We start from the raw sequence: 22,783 nt of genomic DNA on the forward strand, positions 1-22,783 counted from the left end.
TGTGAAAAAACTACCGTAGTTTTTCCTGAATCAGATAAATTAAATGAAGTGTGTGATGATGCGTGGGTTCCCCCCGATAGAAAATTATGGGCGGTATACCCTTTCCCGCCAGAAGTTAGGGCGCGTTGGGAAACACCCCTTAGGGTGGATAAGGCGCTCACACGCTTATCAAAACAAGTGGCGGTACCGTCTATAGATAGGGCCGTCCTCAAGGAGCCAGCTGACAGGAGGCTGGAAAATATCATAAAAAGTATATACACACATACTGGTGTTATACTGCGACCAGCGATCGCCTCAGCCTGGATGTGCAGAGCTGGGGTGGCTTGGTCGGATTCCCTGACTAAAAATATTGATACCCTTGACAGGGACAGTATTTTATTGACTATAGAGCATTTAAAGGATGCATTTTCTATATATGCGAGATGCACAGAGGGATATTTGCACTCTGGCATCAAGAGTAAGTGCGATGTCCATATCTGCCAGAAGATGTTTATGGACACGACAGTGGTCAGGTGATGCAGATTCCAAACGGCACAAAGGTGTATTGCCGTATAAAGGAAGAGGAGTTATTTGGGGTCGGTCCATCGGACCTGGTGGCCATGGCAACTGCTGGAAAATCCACCGTTTTTACCCTAAGTCACATCTCTGCAGAAAAAGACACCGTCTTTTCAGCCTCAGTCCTTTCGTCCCTATAAGAGTCATATCTGCCCAGGGATAGAGGAAAGGGAAGAAGACTGCAGCAGGCAGCCCATTCCCAGGAACAGAAGCGTTCCACCGCTTCTGCCAAGCTCTCAGCATGACGCTGGGACCGTACAGGACCCCTGGATCCTACATGTAGTATCCCAGGGGTACAGATTGGAATGTCGAGACGTTTCCCCTTCGCAGGCTCCTGAAGTCTGGTTTACCAAGGTCTCCCTCCGACAAGGAGGCAGTATGGGAAACAATTCACAAGCTGTATTCCCAGCAGGTGATAATCAAATTACCCCTCCTACAACAAGAAAAGGGGTATTATTCCACATTATATTGTGGTACTGAAGCCAGAAGGCTAGGTGAGACCTATTCTAAATCTAAAAAAATTTGAACACTTACAAAGGTTCAAATCAAGATGGAGTCACTCAGAGCAGTGATAACGAACCAGGAAGAAGGGGACTATATAGTGTCCCGAGACATCAGGGATGCTTACCTCCATGTCCAAAATTTGCCCTTCTCACTAAGGGTACCTCAGGTTCGTGGTACAGAACTGTCACTATCAGTTTCAGACGCTGCCGTTTGGATTGTCCACGGCACCCCGGGTCTTTACCAAGGTAATGGCCGAAATGATGATTCTTCTTCGAAGAAAAGGCGTCTTAATTATCCCTTACTTGGACGATCTCCTGATAAGGGCAAAGTCCAGGGAACAGTTGGAGGTCGGAGTAGCACTATCTCGGATACTGCTACAACAGCACGGGTGGATTCTAAATACTCCAAAATCGCAGCTGATCCCGACGACAAGTCTGCTGTGCCTAGGGATGATTCTGGACACAGTCCAGAAAAAGGTGTTTCTCCCGGAAGAGAAAGCCAGGGAGTTATCCGAGCTAGTCAGGAACCTCCTAAAATCAGTGCATCATTGCACAAGGGTCCTGGTAAAGATGGTGACTTCCTACGAAGCAATTCCATTCGGCAGATTTCACGCAAGAATTTTTCAGTGGGATCTGCTGGACAAATGGTCCGGATCGCATCTTCAGATGCATCAGCGGATAACCCTATATCCAAGGACAAGGGTGTCTCTCCTGTGGTGGTTACAGAGTGCTCATCTTCTAGAGGGCCGCAGATTCGGCATTCAGGATTGGATGCTGGTGACCACGGAGGCCAGCCCGAGAGGCTGGGGAGCAGTCACACAAGGAAAAAATTTCCAGGGAGTGTGATCAAGTCTGGAGACTTTTCTCCACATAAATATACTGGAGCTAAGGGTAAATTTATAATACTCTAAGCTTAGCAAGACCTCTGCTTCAAGGTCAGCCGGTATTGATCCAGTGGGAAAAACATCACGGCAGTCGCCCACGTAAATAGACAGGGCGACACAAGAAGCAGGAGGGCAATGGCAAAAACTGCAAGGACTTTTCGCTGGGCGGAAAATCATGTGATAGCACTGTCAGCAGTGTTTCATTCCGGGAATGGAAACTGGGAAGCAGACTTCCTCAGCAGGCACGACCTCCACCCGGCAGAGTGGAAACTTCATCGGGAAGTTTTCCACATGATTGTAAACCGTTGGGAAATACCAAAGGTGGACATGATGGCGTCCCGTCTGAACAAAAAACGGGACAGGTATTGCGCCAGGTTAAGAGACCCTCAGGCAATAGCTGTGGACGTTCTGGTAACACCATGGATGTACCAGTCGGTGTATGTGTTCCATCCTCTGCTTCTCATACCTAAGGTACTGAGACTTATAAGACGTAGAGGAGTAAGAACTATACTCATGGCTCCGGATTGGCCAAGAAGGACTTGGTACCCGGAACTTCAAGAGATGCTCACAGAGGACTTATGGCCTCTGCCGCTAAGAAGGGACTTGTTTCAGCAAGTACCATGTCTGTTCCAAGACTTACCGCAGCTGCGTTTGACGGCATGGCGGTGGAACGCCGGATCCTAAGGGAAAAAGGCATTCCGGAAGAGGTCATTCCTACCCTGGTCAAAGCCAGAAAGGAGGTGACCGCACAACATTATCACCACATGTGGCAAAAATATGTTGCGTGGTGTGAGGCCAGAAAGGCCCCACGAAGAAATTTCAACTCGGTCGATTCCTGCATTTCCTGCAAACAGGAGTGTCTATGGGCCTCAAATTGGGGTCCATTAAGGTTCAAATTTCGGCCCTGTCGATTTTCTTCCAGAAAGAAGTGGCTTCAGTTCCTGAAGTCCAGAAGTTTGTCAAGGGAGTATTGCATATACAACCCCCTTTTGTGCCTCCAGTGGCACTGTGGGATCTCAACGTAGTTCTGGGATTCCTCAAATCACATTGGTTTAAAACCAGTCAAATCTGTGGATTGAAGCATCTCACATAAAAAGTGACCATGCTCTTGGCCCTGGCCTGGACCAGGCGAGTGTCAAATTGGTGGTTTTTTTCTCAAAAAAGCCCATATCTGGTTGTCCATTTGGACAGGGCAGAGCTGCGGACTCGTCCCCAGTTCTCTCCCTAAGGTGGTGTCAGTGTTTCACCTGAACCAGCTTATTTTGGTGCCTTGCGCCTACTAGGGACTTGGAGGACTCCAGGTTGCTAGATGTTGTCAGGGCCCTGTAAATATAGGTTCCAGGACGGCTGGAGTCAGGAAAACTGACTTGCTGTTATCCTGTATGCACCCAACAAACTGGGTGCTCTTGCTTCTAAGCAGACTATTGCTAGTTGGATGTGTAATACAATTCAGCTTGCACATTCTGTGGCAGGCCTGCCACAGCCAATATATGTAAATGCCCATTCCACAAGGAAGGTGGGCTTATCTTGGGCGGCTGCCCGAGGGGTCTCGGCTTTACAACTTTGCCGAGCGGCTATTTAGTCAGGGGCAAACACGTTGGTAAAATCCTACAAATTTGATACCCTGGCTAAGGAGGACCTGGAGTTCTCTCATTCGGTGCTGCAGAGTCATCCGCACTCTCCCGCCCGTTTGGGAGCTTTGGTATTATCCCCATGGTCCTTTCAGGAACCCCAGCATCCACTAGGACGATAGAGAAAATAAGAATTTACTTACCGATAATTCTATTTCTCGGAGTCCGTAGTGGATGCTGGGCGCCCATCCCAAGTGCGGATTATCTGCAATACTTGTACATAGTTACAAAAATCGGGTTATTATTGTCGTGAGCCATCTTTTCAGAGGCTCCGCTGTTATCATACTGTTAACTGGGTTCAGATCACAGGTTGTACAGTGTGATTGGTGTGGCTGGTATGAGTCTTACCTGGGATTCAAAATCCTTCCTTATTGTGTACGCTCGTCCGGGCACAGTATCCTAACTGAGGCTTGGAGGAGGGTCATAGGGGGAGGAGCCAGTGCACACCACCTGATCCTAAAGCTTTACTTTTTGTGCCCTGTCTCCTGCGGAGCCGCTATTCCCCATGGTCCTTTCAGGAACCCCAGCATCCACTACGGACTCCGAGAAATAGAATTATCGGTAAGTAAATTCTTATTTAAACATTAAGTGTACTCCTGAGAATGGATTCTTTTTAATTTCCTGAAATTTACAATGTACCTTGCAAAATCAGAATTTATTGGGCGGTATTCAAATGATATATCACGCCCAATCTCTTTTCTAAGGTGATCCCCGTTATCTTGCATACCACACCCATAGTAATCAGGTTTAGCTTCGTAAAGGGTTGGGCGTCCTTGCTACCCCAGTAGTGAGCTGAAATGATTACACCAAGCCCATCAGCAGAAACAGAACGGGTGTGGAAGGGGGTGAAAAGAATTGAATACCACCCATTGTGTCAGAATACAGAATACATCATAACATGGCTTGTGTAGATAAATGACTGTTCTAGGTGAGTTTATGCAATATCATTGTCTAAGCATGTTGTCTTGTTGGGTCTGTATCAGTCTTTATGGAATACATCTGTGTTTTACTACAATTTACAGTTAGATTGGCAGCATGGTGACAGTTATGTTCAGTTGTTTCTGTCTTTTCTTTCATAAAGGTTTCCGGAGCCTCGTTCCCACCGCCTGTGATCACCTTTCAAGGAAACCAAGGGGTGAGTAACCTTTGTCAATTCATCTGATTTACATGAATGTGTGAGTGCTGACACTTTGGCTGCCTGTACTGTGCAGGAACAATAATAACATAAAACGAGAATACTTAAATCATAAAACAGATGTAGAGGAGTTGACAATCTAGAACTTTGGATCTCTTCCAGAATGGAGATCACTGTTACTGCTGTTCTCCTCTAATCCACTCACAACAGCTATAATGCTTCTGCCTCAGAGCTGGTGTATGAGGACTAGGCAGAGGCAGGTAATAATATACTGTGACTGTTCACTGGAGGAACTACAGAGCAGGCAGCACAGGGAATACAGGATTTGTATGAATATGGAGAAAGCTATAAAGGTAGAAGAGTTAGTGGTGGATTCAGTGTTTTGTTTTGTTTGCAACGGTATTTCTTGTTACCCTATCATATATTCAGTATACTAATAAATTAATCTAGTTGTCATCTAAAGTAAATATGTGCAAGATAGATAGGTGAGTATTCAACATGTGTTCCCACAAACTGCTTCTCTGCTATCTCTGGTCTAGTAGGAACCACTTCTTTTTGGGTCCTAGAATATTATAGACAGCTATGGCTAAAGTGCAAAACAACAAAAACAAACAGCAATATCAATATTTTCTCCCCAATCTCCTGGTTTCTTAAATATGGTAGTCAGTGGGACACATTTGTCCAACCTAACAATGCTTTGGCTGTTCAGGGAAGTCCTCAGCTTACTCAGGATGCCCGGCAAAAACTACCCTACCAGGGCCATCCAGTGGCTTCAGCATATCCCCAAAACAGAGATGATGCACCTCTTTTTTGAGGAGCGCTCCCTGCATCCTGTCCCAAACACCTGCAGCATGTCAATCAGGCTGCGGTGTCCAGGGGTCACAGTAACATCACAGCACACGTGCACAGACCACCAGTGCTGCATCTGGTAAGCCGGCCACCGCAGCTCATACCAAGAGGCCAGGAACTATCTTTCAGAAGATGGAGATCCTGACCTTGGAACTCTCCGAAAATCGCCATCCCCTCAATGCCCCCAATGGGCTGCAGACTGTCGATCACTCGACGTCTGCAGCCATAGTGCACGCAAGGAAGCAGGATCTGTACTGCACATGCTCAGCACGTGTCCGCCACATGCACAAATTATCATCCATTTGCATCAGGACCTGAATCAGGTCCATTATGCCTCAGTGCCCCAAATTCACATTATGCCACAGCGTCCCCAGTACATGTTATACTAGATTGACGTGCCCCCAGTTCATAGTATGCCACATTGTAGTGCCACCAGTTCACATGCCAAACTGCTCATTCTGTACAATATACTATACAACATTAGTGTCCCCAGTTTGTATTATGCTAAATTGCAGTGCCCCCTGTTCATATTATGCCACATTATCATGCCCCAAGTTCACATTATGCCACACTATAGTGCCCCTAATTCATATTACGCCACACTAAAGTGCCTTCAGTTAATATTGTGCTAATCTGTAGTGTCCTATCTAATTATATGTAACATTACAGTGCCCTACAGTTCATGTTATGACACATTACAGTGCCTTAGTGCATTATAACATCCACTACACACAGTGCTGCAAGTATGATGTTATGGGGCGGTACTGCGTATTGGTAAGAATTTGCAAGCCGGTACGCAGTACCTCCGGCCCAACCGCCATGCTTGTAGTCTGTGTGTGAGCTCTGCTGTATGTGAGGGGAGGAGAGCACAGCGCGCGCCTCTCCTGCCTCTCAGTGTTCAGTCCGGTCTCCGGCGGCAGTGTGTATCTCTAATGAGCTTGTGGACCGGCAGCTGCGGCTCCTGATTGGCTGACGGACCGCAAGCTTTGATTGGCTCACAAACCAGTGCCTTATTGGAGATACACGCCCCGGAGACCGGACTAAGGGGCAGGAGAGGCGTGCGCTGCGCTCTCCTCCCCTCAAACATACAGCAGCCAGCGGCAGCGGTGAGCAGCACTGGGGGAGGGTGTACCTGTACCTGGCACTGTGCATATGTGTACCTGGCAATGTGGGCATATGTGTACCTGGCAATGTGAGCATATGTGTACCTGGCATTGGGGGTATATGTGTACCTGGCACTGTGGGGCATACGTGTACCTGGCACTGTGGGGCATACATGTACCTGGCACTGTGGGGCATACGTGTACCTGGCACTGTGGGGGCATATGTGTATCTAGCACAGTTGGGGCATATCTGGCACTGTGGGGGCATATGTGTATCTGGCCTTCGACGCGTGCACACAGTACCACTAAGATTTTTTTTCTACTTGCACCACTGACTACACACACCCTTACGAGTGTAACCTTCACTACACACACCTGCTCGTACCGTTATAACACCACTGAAAATTGAATGTCAGTCCAGTAGCCAGACTTACTGTACATGGAAGTCTAGTAAGAGGCTTTGGGGTCTATTCATGAAGCAGTGAAAAGTGTGGAGAAGTGAGTCTGTGGAGAAGTTGCACATGGCAACCAATCAACTGCTCCGTACAATTGTATAGTATGCAAATTATAAATGTTAATTCAATGCTGATTGGTTGCCATGGGCAACATCCCCACTGGCTCACATCTCTACCCTTTTCATTGCTTCATGAATAGATCCCAAAGTGGAGAGAGATAAAGTACCAGGCAGTCAGCTCCATGTTACAGGCTGGGTGTGAAAAAATTACAGTTAGGAGCTGTTGGCTAGTAATTTATCTCTCTCCAAGGAGTCTATTCATGAAGCAGTGAAAAATGTGGAGAAGTGAGCCTGTGGAGAAGTTGCCCATGGCAACCAATCAGCTGCCCCGTACAATTTTATAGTATTCAAATTATAAATGTTACTTCAATGCTGATTGGTTGCCATGGGCAACTTCTCCACTGGCTCACTTCTCCACACTTTTCACTGCTTCATGAATAGACCCCCAAATCTTAGTACATAGACTCCATCGTCCCCTATATACCATTGATCTCTCATCTCATCTTATTTTATTTGTTAGTGGCAATGCTTCAAGTGCTCCATCCCTATTTGCAGCTTTATAAGCTTACACAGCAGCCCCACGTCTTCAGGGACTCCAGGGCTGAGAAGATTGCAGTTTACAGTGAGTGTAAATATATAGTGGATGAGGAGGTGGTGACAAACCAGCTCCTTCCTGAGGTGGATACTTCCTAATGCAATAACTACCACTATTTAGTGGATATCCTCTTAATTTCAGGGACAGTCCTAATATCAGAGCTCAAACCCACCTCATTTCACTTCACAAAGGCTATAATTAGAGGTAATTGTACTCTCCGACAGTGGAGGGCTCACTGATCAGTTCATCTAACTCTGTGATGGTGAAATGGGAGTGCGGGATATAGGGGCTAATTTAGGTTGGATCGCAAATCGTGATCCAACCGTAATTATTGCGATCGCCACGCAGACGTATGCGCAGCGCCATTTCTGCGGGGGGCCGCAGAAAATGTGATCGCCTCTGCCTGTCAATCAGGCAGAGGCAGCCGCGGGGCGGTGTTGGGCAACGCTCTGTTTCCAGGACAGAGACTTAGCATTTCGGGGGCGGAGCTGGCCAAACGGGGACGTGATTGTGGCGGCTGCGTGACATCACACGCAGCCGCTGCGATCAGGAAGCTGCGCCAGCAGGAGGCATCCCTAATTCCTGCGTTGAAGCAGAAATCACGATGCGATCGCAATTTCTGCTTCATCATGGGGGGAGGCGGCGGTCAGCATTCTAGCAAAAGGATTGCTAAATCTGCTAAATAGCAGAATTTGCAATCCTTACTGAATTAGACCTTTAGATCATACCAATGTGGAACTATAGTGAGAGGGAGAGACAGAGACTGCCACCTATATGAGAGCTGATGGGCATTACAACGGTCTGGACACAATTGCTTATCAGGCAATTTGGGAACTTGATAGACACATACGATAGGGGTCCGAGGCCCTCATAGCCTCTTGGCCCTATAACAATAGCACTCCCTGCACCCACGATAGCCACACCCATGAATACAAATGCATACTAGTGCAGGGAAACATTACTGGAGCAGAAACTAGCACCGGAATGCAGGCTACTTCCTCCCTGCCATTTAAACCTTAATAATAGTAATCAATGATAGGTAGGTAACCTGCACAGAAGTCTGCATCTACCATCAGCTATGCAATCATGTGATTGATGCAAAACATAACTATTCATAACTATTGTTCCGGTCGCTGAGCAAAAGGCAGTCAAGATACACAGGGCCATCTTAACATATAGGCAAACTGGGCAGCTGCCCAGGGCTCCACAATTAAAGTGGTCTCCAAGTAGTGGTAGGTGGTGGTCACACAATCACCAGAGTGCTGATTTACTGTATGGAAGCATGTAGAGAGATGGCGTGGGACTGCAGGAGGGCCATGTTATGATTCTTGTAATTAGTCCCCATGAATGGGTGTGTAGAGGCTACAGTGCATTGTTTTGCCCAGGGCCTACAATGCTGTTAAAATGGCCCTGAAGATACAGAAGTGAGGAGAGTACTGCTGAGCAGCAGCGGTCTAACAGGACCTTGTAAAGCCAAGGGTGGTTTGGAGCTCTGCATTGTGTGTTATTTAGCTCAGCGATGCACAGGCCATTGGACAGCTTTATACATGAGTAAGTTATATTACTACAAGCAAATGAAGTGGCTCTTTTATTTACATCAAACATTGCATTACCATATGCATATAAAGTGTTAGGGTGGAATTCATCGCTGCTAAATGCAAGTTAAAAAATTCAAACTTTGAACAATTTAAAAAATGCATTAGTGAATATAACAAAAAAGGAAGTGTAACATTCATACATTTCATGGACCGTTGCCTCCATCTGCAATTATCAGTGTTTCCGTTTAGTACAAGCCGCGTGGGTTTGGTTAATATGTACCAAGCCTGACAAACTCTATAGAGTTCTCAGAACTCTTTCCCCTAGAAAGCACTGAAACTTTAGACACCTGGAGCCTTCAGGTTATATTAGCCCAAGTGACCTCACAGCAGCAGATAATGAAGGCTACAGCTGTGTAAAGCACGTAGTGACTGAAGGTAATTACAATAAGTCTAGTTAAATACCTCTTAAAAAACATTATGAAAAAATACCAAGTAAATATTACCTTATAACTAACTAAATAAAAGAATGGGTAATGTCTGCAGAAACTAGTGTAACAGCATAATACAGTGCTTCTAGTGCCATATCTGGGTCAGACAGCATCTTATTGCAGATCATTATGGTCCAGGTACACACTTGTGCAGTCCTCCAAGGATCATGCATCATCGCTGAATAGAAGAGCAGCGGGTTAATACTGAATAGTTCAGCATTTAAACAGTGCACGGAAGGGAGCCTGGCTGCTCGGGGAGCGTTGGGCACACCCCTATAGTGATGAAAACAGGGGATATGCCATAAGGCCACTACCCCTTTTGGCCGCATTCAACGAGTGTGAGATCCTGAATTGAAGACTGCATTTGTTGGGATATATGCCCAGTCTATGTATACATAGAGCCTTTATGGCTATATTAAACATAATTTTTTCCTTGTGTTTTCATGAACATATAGGGGGCTATCCTATTAGCCCCGATAAGCTGGCACGAGCGTTTCACTGAACCTGTGTGTTTTTGGGAGAAAGGGCAGAATAGCCTGTAAAAAAAAAAAAATCGGTGCAAAATCAGGAAAAACAACAGTTTTTCGCGCCCGATGTTTTACCCTGGGTAATAGGATACCGCCTTTAGTGGTATATGTCATGACATATGATTCCCTTGCCAACAACACATCACATGTGAACATCCCAGCCTGTTCCCATGTGATGCATTGCTGCGAAATTAAACGAACGAACATGTTTTCCCCACAGCACTACGTGATATGATTTGTCTCTTTGTTTAGGTTCTGCAATCACGCCCTAATCCGGCCCATTATGGTAATTCTGTTTACATCTGATGTGACTGTAGCCAGAATTGGGAGTGTGTGTACGGTGGTACAATCATTTTCTAGAGACAGTATGGACGGGAGGAGATAGAACGTCACAAGTAAAATTGTATATTGTATAGGTGTGAACGTGCATAACGGCTGTAGTTTGGGGACATTAGATCGTGATAGGTTTGATCATACGCTCAAATGAAATGCTTGATTGTATAGGTGTGTATCCAGCTTTAGTCTTCTCCCACTGCATTAGTTGCCAAGTGTGAGTAAATGAATCACTGCCGTTCAGACACTTCTCACTGTAGCATACTTCCCAAAATGTTTACATACTTTGAAGGGACACTTTACAGCTGAGGCAGTGATTCCACACAGGTAATATGCAGTATTGTCCCAGCAGACCTTGGAGAGGTACATTCATCGTCATTCCAAGTTTAATTAATTATTATTATTATTATTTTTTTTACATTCTGAATATTCCTTTCAATCATGTAACTTCTGAAGCCTGGAGAACACGACAATATTGCATCTAACATGCAGAATAATAGCAATGTTTTTGTTTCATTTTTCAGTCAGAAAAATCAGGGACTTTTTCAGGGGAAAATCTCTACAATTTGAAAATGTTCCTGGAAATTAGAGACATTTGGCAATCATACTGGTGGGCAATTACGTATCTATAATGGGAGCGGGGTGTCCAGAGGGACTCGCACTTCACACCCTGCACCTATTCTATATAGGGCCTGAGTCTACTCGCAGCTGTGCTGCAGAGAGAGGAGGGGGCCCACTCAGAGGCTGCACACGGGGCCCTCCTCTCTGAATCTACTCCTATGTAGTGCTGCAGAATGTGTGTGCGCTATATAAACAACTGTTCATTATAATGTTAATAGTGGTCTCTTTTCATTTTCTAATTGTTAAGTATCTTAATTGTAGTCCAAAGGTGTGTGGGGGTGGGGGACACGACGTGCTGTGGAAGTATATGTTTCTATGGATATTCTGTTATTAGTGTATGTTACTATTTTTACAGGACTAGTTGTTTGTAGTTATTCTTTAGGGTGGTCTTCTGTTTGCCGGCGGTCGGGCTCCCGGCGCTCAGTATACCGGCGCCGGGAGCCCGACAGCCGGAATACCGACAATTATTTTCCCTCGTGGGGGTCCACGACCCCCATAGAGGGAGAATAAAATAGTGTGGCGCGCGTAGCGCGCCACCGTGCCCGTAGCGTGGCGAGCGCAGCGAGCCCGCAAGGGGCTCATTTGCGCTCGCCAAGCTGTCGGTAAGCCGGCGGTCGGGCTCCCGGCGCCGGGATGCTGGTCGCCGGGAGCCCGACCGCCGGCCAGCCGTAGTGAACCCATTCTTTATGAGGATACCAGTAATAGGCAACCTAATGCACTTCAGGAGCTGCACTGGGCTGACCTCTGGCTGCATACTACACTTAGCCTAAGTAAAAATTAAAACCAATACAAAGTACAATACAACGAAGGGACACCTGTCTGTAAAGGGATGGTATTATAATCCCGACAATGGGTTGTGTATGGGATACCAGCAGTCCGGAATACCGGCGGTCAGAATACAGAGATGTGTGCTGAGTGATCTAGCACAGACCGCTCAGCACATGATGTGTGCTGAGCGAGGAAGGGGCTGCTCATTTCACCCAGCGGTGAAGTGAGCGATCTGACTAGATTTGGCGTGGGGCCGTGCATCGCTATCGCTATGGGGCATACACACGGAGAGATCCGTGCTTAATTTCTAACCAATCTAGTTAGATTGTTTAGATTAAATTAAGCAAACATCCCTCTGTGTGTTTGCCCCAATACTGTATTATGCTACTATTCCATAACATTAAATACAGATATTGATTACGACTTGATTAAAGATGAAATGTGTTAATTCTAGAGATGAGCGGATTCGGTTTTACTCGGTTTTACTCGGTTCTCAAAACGACATCTTATTGGCTCACGGATGTCACGTGTTTTGGATAGCCAATAAGATTCGGTTTTGAGAACCGAGTAAAACCGAGTAAAACCGAATCCGCTCATCTCTAATTCCAATTATAATAAAACCTGAAAATAGGCTCTAGCAGTTGGTTGTCATTACAATTAAAGGACATTAGGCTAAGAAATAGTGCATTATGAAAGCTAATGTAGAGAAAGGTTTAGGTGAGGAATTCCCCAATTGCTGTCGCCACCTGGTTAGGAGGCATTGTACAGAGAACTTATCTTTTGTGAATTATTTTTATGCATTCATGGTGAATTTGCATTGGATGCTCATTTGTTACTTTCTGTGTCAGAAAGGCTTAATATTATAATACCCATGATTGACTAATATCTGTAATGAAACTTGTATGTCCAAGAAATGTCTCTGTGGTTTTACAATGATCTCAGAAATACCCGTTTCCTATGAATCCCAGTAGTAGTTCATCACAGCTCTATATACAGTGACTGTGGCAGATAAAGGCACATATTAGAATGCATTTGTTGCGTGACAACAGCACTAAGCACTACCAGTCTCTCCCTTGTGACATCGCCAAGCTGCCTGCAGCCTGGGTGGTGGACCAACAAGTGTTAGAATCCTGCCTGCACAGAGCAAGCACCTGGAGATAAAGTAACACGTAATCATATAATAATAATAATAATGTTTGAGGTAGGACTGGGTGGGCCAGACAATACTAAAGCTGCTTATCAGTGTCTGGAAAACCAAGCACCCAAACCAAACTAAGGGGCTATCCAGACCTGATGGCCAATTCGCAAGGCGGACGAATATCGAACAGCTGCGCGTGCGTACAGATCATAATACACATGCACAAGGCCAAACTGCGATACAAATCAGCATCTTTTTTGATCGCCAGGAGAACGCAGGTTGATTGACAGGAAGCGGATGTTTGTGGGTGATAGCTGGTTGTTTTCTGGGAATGTCAAGCGTGTGGCCAAGCGTATTTAGGGAGGTTGTGTGACGTCAGCTCCGGCCCCGATCAGCCTAATTCTATCATACTGTAGGAGTATGTCCTGGGCTACGCTACTACTTCCCCTGAAGGTAAACTGGATGAAGCCTACTAAGCAGAATGGGCAAACGGCAGATTTGCCTGCAGGCAGATGTCGGGCATCTGAAAAATGGGCCTGATTCAAAGTTGTACGCTATGCCGATATTTAGGGAGGTGAGTGATTAACGTCCAACTGCGCATTTGTCGCGATTGGCACACACACCAAAGTCCACTACTGTAGTTGCTTGCAATGAGGATTCATTTGTAAGTGACTGACAGGAAGCGACTGTTTTTGTGGAAAGTAACAGGGAGGGGTGGCAGAAACGCAGGCGTGCCGTAGCCAATTCCAGGTGTGAGTCTCAGACTAGCACTGCTATCCTGTTCGCAGATTAATCAGGCCCAATGTAGTGTGCAGCTAAACACCTTGTTTTACTCTGCCCTAGGCCTTGATTGCGCTCTATGAAGTGGACCTTGAGAGATGTGTGGAAAGGAATTTTATTGTGGATTATTTAAAACCGTGTTTGAGCTATATTTCTGGCAACATCATTGTCTATAAAAAGAGCTGCAGTGATTATTGGCTGCAGTTTACCTGTCGCTTGTCAGTGGTCACATTAGACTTAATTCAGACCTGATCGCTAGGGTGCGTTTTTTGCATCTCTGCGATCAGGTAGTCGCCGCCTACAGGGTGAGGGGGAAATCGCTGTGCAGGGGTGCGATCGCATGTGCAGGAGAGCTGCACAAACAGAAGTATGGGGGTAATTCCAAGTTGATCGCAGCAGGAAATTTTTTAGCAGTTGGGCAAAACCATGTGCACTGCAGGGGAGGCAGATATAACATTTGCAGAGAGAGTTAGATTTGGGTGGGTTATTTTGTTTCTGTGCAGGGTAAATACTGGCTGCTTTATTTTATACTGCAATTTAGATTGCAGATTGAACACACCACACCCAAATCTAACTCTCTCTGCACATGTTATATCTGCCTCCCCTGCAGTGCACATGGTTTTGCCCAACTGCTAAAAAATTTCCTGCTGCGATCAACTTGGAATTACCCCCTATGTGCAGTCTCTGCACAGACCAGGACTTACTCTTCCAGTGCGATGATCGGGGCTGGAGCCGATGTCGGAAACCCTCCCTTCAAACGCTTGGTCCCTCCTGCGTTTCTCTGGACACTCCTTAAAAACGGTCAGTTGCCACCCACAAACAGCCTTTTGTTGTCAGTCACCTTGCGATCGCCCGTGCGATCGCTTTTCTCTCACCATCCCGTCGCTGACCGCCAATCTCCCTTTCTGCAGACCGACACACGCATTGTGGTGCATACGCATGCGCAGTTCAGACCTGATCGCAGGCTGTACGAAAATGCAGCTTAGCGATCAGGTCTGAATTAGGCCCAATATGTCCACCAGTGTGCTTTACCTGCTAGCACGTCTGAGAAACACACTTGTGTTGTATGGGAAAGGTATGGTTGTTCTAATAGCCTATACTCAATTACATATTCCTATGTTCTTCTCTCATTTTTAAGTACATATATATATACACAGTATGTGTGTGTGTATGCATATATATATATATATATATATATAAAAAAGAAAAAGGATAATTGTGCTATATTCACAGCAGTCCAGTAACTTTTTCTAAAGAGTCCAATGAATCCAGCTCCTGATCAATCTCTTTATAAATCCTCCGCCGCTTCCTCCAATAAAAGCCGTACCATGGGCTTAACGAGAGTACATGTAAAAGAACAAATGAGAAGCGCGGAGTATAAGTAAGCAGTTAAAAGTATTTAATTAACAGCAGCATCTGCATACATACATCTTCCTATCGGACAAGCGGCACAATGTTTTACACACAAGTGCTTCCGGACAGCACCAGGGGAGCGGCCGTCAACCACAGCTGATTCACCGATCCCTTGCTCGGGACTCCACCAGATCAGGACAGCAGACAAAGGATTATTCCAGCATCCGATTACCACTCCAATATGTTTCGTCTTAGAGACTTCGTCAGGGGGTGTAAATTAGGCCCATTATGTCCACCAGTGTGCTTTGCCTGCTAGCACGTCTGAGAAACACACTTGTGTTGTATGGTATAGGTATGGTTGCTCTAATAGCTTATACTATATTACATATTCCTATGTTCTTCTCTCATTTTTAAGTATATATACATATATATATATATTATATATACTTTTTTTTTTTTTAATAGAGTAAGCTAAAGTTCTGTTCTTTTTATAACATTCAATGCACTGTAACCCTACCAGTAGAAACTGGAACACGTCCTGTAGAAAGGAAACATTCAACCTTTCTAAGGCCACATTACCCAACCTTGAGTTTAACAAAAATGAAGGTCAGTGAGATTATCGCATACTAAATAATCTCCTCGTCAGAGGTGAAATACATTTTCCTGGCATACAATTTATATCAAACTTAGAATTGCTGGATGCCCAGAACCATTTTAAATTAGCAGTAATTCATCATTCTTTGATTCTTACTGCCTGGAAATTATTTCTGAATATAAGTAAATATTATTATTATCAATATTATTATTATTATTATTATTATTATTATCATCATCCTTTATATGGCACCACAAAGGGGTCCACATCGCCCTACAACGTACATAGGGGCTGATTCAGACCTGATCGGTGCTGTGCGTTTTCGCACAGCAGCGATAAGGTCTGCAGTGCGCATGCGCCGGCGCCGCATTGCACTGGCACTTGCCAGACAGCCGACGGCTGTCGTAGCCCAGCGATCTCCTCTGCCTGATTGACAGGAAGAGGCGGTCGCTGGGCGGAAGGGGGCGGGGGCGCGGTCCGGGCAATGCAGGCGTGCCCGTACCATTGGGGGGGGGTGGGCCGCAGAGGCTGCATGACGTCACACGCAGCTGCTGTGACCCGGGCTGCGACGAGTAGCTCACTGAGAGCGCGCAAGATCTGCACTGGCAGGGAGCTACTCTTTCAGTACAAAAGCATCGCCGCTGTGTGATGCTTTTGTACTCGTGCGGTGGGGTCGGCCCTGACATGTGGGGCAGACTAGCCCTGTGTTGGGCGTCCCCCCGCATGTCAGGGAAGCTGATCATAGATGTGCTAAATTGAGCACTTTTACGATCAGGCCTGAATCATCCCCCATAAACAGGAACAATATGAACAGAAAGAAAGATAAAAAAACATCAATAGCAAAAAAAATGTTGGGGAATACAGTCAGAGGATGACCTCTTTTGATCTGCATGGTGTACCTTTTTGACCACACCACAGAGGCCAATAACAGTCCTTTGGCGTCTTTGTGTCTCAGGTATAATGCAACAAAATCAGTCCATGGGCCGATATGGTAATGAGCTAAAATGCTTACTTGTCTAATTGGGGTGCTAAAATGGGATGTAGTTATGTGACCGGCAGTCAGGAGGCCATCTGTCACAATACCTACGCCGGGATTCAGCCCCCTGACAATCCCAACAGTCGGCATACCGACTAACAGGGACTATTCTCACTTGTGGGTGAGGGACTATTTAGGGACTATACTCTTACGATGTGGCAAGCTCAGTGAGCCTGCATGGGTCTTCATTGCGTTCGCCTCCGCCGGGCATCTAAAAGCCGGGATCCCGGCGTCGGTATGGTGATCTCTGGTCTCCCAACCACTAGTCACACGAACCCAACCCGCAACAATGACACTTTCTAAAGATGTGCAGTTGGTTTTACAAAGCGCCAGCAGATGTAGGACTTGGATAAGATTTATGTCTCCATCAGCTATTTCCTGTTCTGTTTCAGTAAGCATGCCTGCTGAGTACAGCCCAGTCTGACCCAGAGCTCACACATAGGTGTATTTCTCAGGGACGCTTACCTTACATGCCTCATTACCAGTGTCCTTTATCACTGTGTGCCCTGAGCATTGTTTACCCATAGAAGAGACAGAAAGCTACATTTAACAAGCTATAAATCACTTTTTGTGGCTGATCCTCTGGGTGTTGTAAAGTGTGTATTTCAACATGTTTACATTTGTGAAAGAGACAGCACTTCAGCAATCACAGTTAGTGAAGCAGTCCTGTATGCCAAACACTAAGCTCTGTTTTATGTTAAAAAGAAAGGCAGAAAGCATGACTCAGTCAGCGGACACTTTCTCACATTGCAAACTTGTTTCATTTGATTTTTTTTTTTAATGCTCCTGAGGATCACAAACAAGTGTGTGTGGGCCTGATTCAGAGATGTATGTTAATTTGATGTTAACGTCAACATTGAATTAACATACATCTCCAAATGAGATCTGTTTCCACGTTGACGCTCGCATGGTTGACATTTGGGGGCATCAGCGGGTAGTGTTCTAGAAAATGGGGGGGGGGGGGGGGGGCGTTTTCTGGCCACGTCAAAAGCAATGTGTGTGTGCATTGGCATTTCTCCCCAGTGTACAGGGGAGCCCAAACTACGCCCATGTTGTTTTAATACTTACCTTTCTGGAGTCCTGCGACGGGCGCTGCAAACGCAGCAGTACGGCAAAAATCACTCCCAAAATGACCGCCACACATTCGCAGTAGGACATTTGTCTCTGGACTATGGCAGGCACCATGTTTCCAGAGACCTGTGCCTGTGCAATATACTCCGGCACAATGCCGGAGCCTACAGCGCCATGGAGAGGAGGGGGCCCACCCGGAGTATGCACACGGTCCTCTTACTCTCTTAAAACGCGTTTGTGTGTGTGTGTGTGTGTGTGTGTGTTTACACTTTGAGGGATTTCAGTAAGAGCTTATGACACAGGTACAATACACAGAGCCCATTTTACAGTGGGAGAGATGTAGGGATATCTGCATGGACTTGTTCTTCTATCCCCTGCAGTAACCAGCATGTAGAGTATCAAATCTAATATTTGCTTTCATATGTGACTAGACTACATTTGCCTCCTGGGTACACAAGTGATGCAAGTCTACTATGATTCTAGTCTTGCTATAAATAACACAAGTTCATTGCTAAGTTGCGAATGCTGGGTTCCATTAAAATCCTGCAGCGACAACACTCCACAAGGTGCTGATAAAGTGAGTTATAAAGCACGATCAATAAGTAATATAGGGGCAGATATATTAACCTAAAGTGCAAGGTGATAAACGCACCAGCCAATCGGCTCCAATATGTAAATTAGTAGTTAAGAGCTGATTGGCTGGTGCGTTTATCACCTTGCACTTATCACTGGTTTATCACTTCCTTATGCCTTCTCCAGGTTAATACATCTGCCCCAGAATCACTTGCTGTATCCAGAAGGTGTTTCATGCAAATTCACAATTGTAGATCTACTGCACAGCCATAATAAAGAAACCTGTACTGGTAGTAAGGACCTCACAGAAGCACACCGTCTCAGTCCTTGCACATTCAGACGCACGGATGTACACCAGGGAAGGACTTTGTATTAGCATTTGCATAAAGTCGCAGACAGGCGACTGCCAATAGACGCAGCTGCGAGACCTTCTGCATCCAGCTCTGAATCAGGCCTTCTGTCTGCTGTTATAGTTCACAGTTATTACAGAGAATGAGATGCAGTAGAGTTGTGTTATGACCACATCCATTGGTTGGGTTGTACCTTGTACATGTAGAGTATACTGGCGGGGAGCTGTACTAAGCCTTGGAGAGCACTAAATTGGAGAGAGATAAAGTACCAACCAATCAGCTCCTAACTGTTATTTTTCAAACACAGCCTGTAACGTGATAGTTAGGAGCTGATTGGCTAGTACTTTATATTATTTATTCTCAACCCACCTAGATCACATTGCATTCAGGATCCCGGAGGTCAGCATCCCGACCACGGGATTCCGGCGGGGAGGGCAACCGCAACAGGGCCACGGTGTCGTGGACACCCATGAGTGGGAATAGCCCCTGTTTGCCAGCATTCCGGCTGCCAGCATTGTAAGCGGTCGGGATTCTTGGTCGGTATCCTGACCACCGTGATCCCGCCCGCCGGTAAAGCAACTACATCCCATGTAAATAATGTATGTACAAAATAGCAGCAGCTTTTCCCGGTGCACTACATCGAAATGTTGGCATCAGTAATCTTTATGCAGAATCCTATTTCTTATCATTATAGAACATGTAACCACCTGCTATTTCATGAACAATTTAGTAAACATCCTACAATAGTAGCTATAAAAGGTCCATATTTCTGTCTAGTGCATGAGATTCTGCACAGGAATGCAAATGCTTCCCTTCATTCCCTTTTCTCTTTGCAGTTTACATAATCAAATGGAGTATAATTTTGGAGAGTTAAGTCCAAACATAAAATATAGAGTAGAAACAATGGATTTGTATTGTTTAATGACCCATCACATTTTTTTTTATATCTATCATATAGATTATATGGTTCACAACATTTTAAAACGTACAATATAACAAATGTAGGGTGCCAAAACAAAAAAACAAATTAACAACCTTCTATGATCTGTTCTGATTCAGAGGGTCATTCCGAGTTGATCGCTAGCTGAAAATGTTCGCTGCACTGCGATTAAGTTAAAAACCGGCACTTCTGTGCATGCGCGACGTACTTTCACAACGGCCGATGTATTTTTACACAGGGTCTAGCGAAGCTTTTCAGTCGCAATGGCCGCCGCAGAGTGATTGACATGAAGTGGGTGTTTCTGGGTGTCAACTGACTGTTTTCAGGGAGTGCTCTAAAAAACGCAGGCGTGCCAGGAAAAACGCAGGCATTCCAGGAAAAACGCATGCGTGGCTGGCCGAATGCAGGGCGTGTTTGTGACGTCAAATCCGGAACTGAACAGTCTGAAGTGTTCGCAAGCGCTTAGTAGGTCTGGAGCTACTCTAAAACTGCACCTTTTTTTTTTAGACGCTCTGCGATCCTTTCGTTCGCACTTCAGCTAAGCTAAAATACACTCCCAGAAGGCGGCAGCTTAGCGTTTGCACAACTGCTAAAAACTGCTAGCGAGCGAACAACTCGGAATGACCCCCTTAGATCAATAAAAAAACAGTATGTAAACGTACTAAAGGGATGAACAGCCTGTCTTGTACAGAGGGGGCCATGCCGAGTTGATCGCTAGCTGAATTTGTTCGCAACGCAGCGATCAGGCTAAAAAAATGGCAGTTCTGCACATGTGTAGGTGGCGCAATGCACACGCGCGACGTACGGGCACAACGAACAATGCATTTTTGCACAGGGTCTAGCGATGCATTTCAGTGGCACTGCTTGCCGCAGAGTGATTGACATGAAGTGGGCGTTTCTGGGTGGCAACTGACCGTTTTCAGGGAGTGTTCAGAAAAACGCAGGCGTGCCAGGAAAAACGCAGGCGTTGCAGGGCGAACGCTGGGCAGGTTTGTGACGTCAAATCCGGAACAGAATAGTCTGAAGTGATTGCAAGCGCTGAGTTGGTTTTGAGCTACTCTAAAACTACACAAAATTTTTTTGTAGCTGATCTTCGATACAACAATTTGCACTTTTGCACGGCTGCTAAAACCTGCTAGCGAGCGATCAACTCGGAATGACCCCCTGAATTCATTGCATGAGGAGGGTATCAGTGAATAACATGGGAAATAGGAATATCGGAAGCCCCTTATGACATGTTAGGGCAAGCTGGGATTATTGGAGATCCTCACCTACTCTCTGCTCTCCAATACAGTATATTAGAAATGAATAGCAGGACATGCTGATATTTGTAGCTATTCCACAGACTGCATTCATAAAATCATTTTCTTTTTGCGTGATCTACTTTAAACAAATCATTTTACCAAATTGCACTTATGTATTTGTTCATCTCATCCTATATGTATACATTTAATCAGGTTTGTGCTGTATTTGTGCCTAGTGTATTATACATTTATATCTACATATCATGTAAGGCTGTAATAGTGCATTAAAAGCCAGCATGGGTGCACCCGATTTGTCGTATAAAGGGTCAGGGAAATGATAATGTTTTTGTATACTTCATCATCTTTTGCAGATTACAGCAAGAAGTGGGAATGTGCAACTGTGGATTTATAACAGGGACGTGCGGTGAGCTAAATGGCTCAGGAGGCACTAGCTAGCACCAAGCCATGTTGAATGACTTCTCAGTCTGATTAGTGGGGTTTAAGCAAGAATAAATATTTGTTGCCCCAATGCTATAAACCACAGCATGTGTAGTAATACTTTGGTGGACCAGTAGTTGCCGGAGAGTCAGAGAGACAGATACATTCTGAAGTATAGTTGTATGTGGTATACAGCTTGATTCATTAGCTGTGTAGACATCTTTTGTAAATGTGTGTGAAAGGTTCCATGGGGTGTGCAGGCTGTGCTTAAGCTGTCAGAGGGTTCTGTCAGATGAGATGAGCACAGTCAGCCACTTAGCAGTAAATCCACTTAATAAGCTGAGTGTATTCTGTGTCAATCACAAGTCTGATGGGAAAAAGGGAATTACTTAAGCACCTGTACTGAAACCTGCATTTCAGGACCCACCACGTACTCCTGTCTTCCAGGAGTGCAAGTCTCAGCTTGAAAGCTTGGTATAATGCTCAGGATGGTGTAAGAGCCTAAAGCTTGGGACCTGTGGAGGCCTGTACACAGGGCTGCTTGTATCTACGGCCGCTCCGACATGTTGTAGGTTCTGAATGAGAGATTAACCATCTCCTGTCTGCAGGCATCGCCAACACTCTTGTTTGTTTCTTTCTGTGGAAATATTGCTCTGACGGCAAATGGGATTAACTATTCACACATGTAAAATACAGACGTTTGCATAACCAACAAGTGTATGCAAATAAATAAGCCATGTTAATTTTTTTTCTTTCAGATATTTTTGTCACCGAGTTTACAGGGAATGTTAATGGCAAGTATAGTAAATGAAGGGTATTGGGAAAAGAATCATAGGTCTGATTGAGTACAAATAAATGTAATACAGTATGGGACAACAAGCCTCACAAGGCCCGGGACAGGTCACTTTTCCACAGAACCGGGCCTATGTAAGAACAAAAGTCATTAGAGAATCAAAGATAAGTAAGCTACAGGGGTATATTCAATACTTGTCGGGTCCTTTTCGACAGAAAGGACCCGACAGGTTAGTATTCAATGAACGTCCAAATCCGACTGTTGGATTTGGCCGCTTCCAACATTCTGGGGATGCTAGGGAGTCAGATGCCGCTCAAACCCCGTCCCCGCTCCACTACTCACATGGTTCCCAGCATCTGTCCCCGCTCCACTACTCACATGGTCCCCGGCATCTGTCCCCGTTCCACTACTCACATGGTCCCCGGCAT

The 22,783-nt window shown here is 45.5% G+C and overlaps 1 protein-coding gene across 2 annotated transcripts in view; it reads left to right on the top strand.

The window, feature by feature from the left end:
• The window catches only part of ELL3 (elongation factor for RNA polymerase II 3), a 285,177-nt gene that overhangs the window by 61,521 nt on the left and 200,873 nt on the right, over nt 1–22,783 (top strand). The window contains exon 2 of one of the 2 annotated variants that reach the window (XM_063925873.1): nt 4,655–4,708. In XM_063925873.1, coding sequence (XP_063781943.1) covers nt 4,655–4,708 — 54 coding nt within the window. Of the gene's footprint in view, nt 1–4,654; nt 4,709–14,682; nt 14,764–22,783 lie in introns of those variants that run through there. The other variant, XM_063925874.1, reaches the window with a different exon arrangement.

This window comes from Pseudophryne corroboree, chromosome 6, assembly GCF_028390025.1.
Source record: "Pseudophryne corroboree isolate aPseCor3 chromosome 6, aPseCor3.hap2, whole genome shotgun sequence".
Classification (NCBI taxonomy): Eukaryota; Metazoa; Chordata; class Amphibia; order Anura; family Myobatrachidae; genus Pseudophryne; species Pseudophryne corroboree.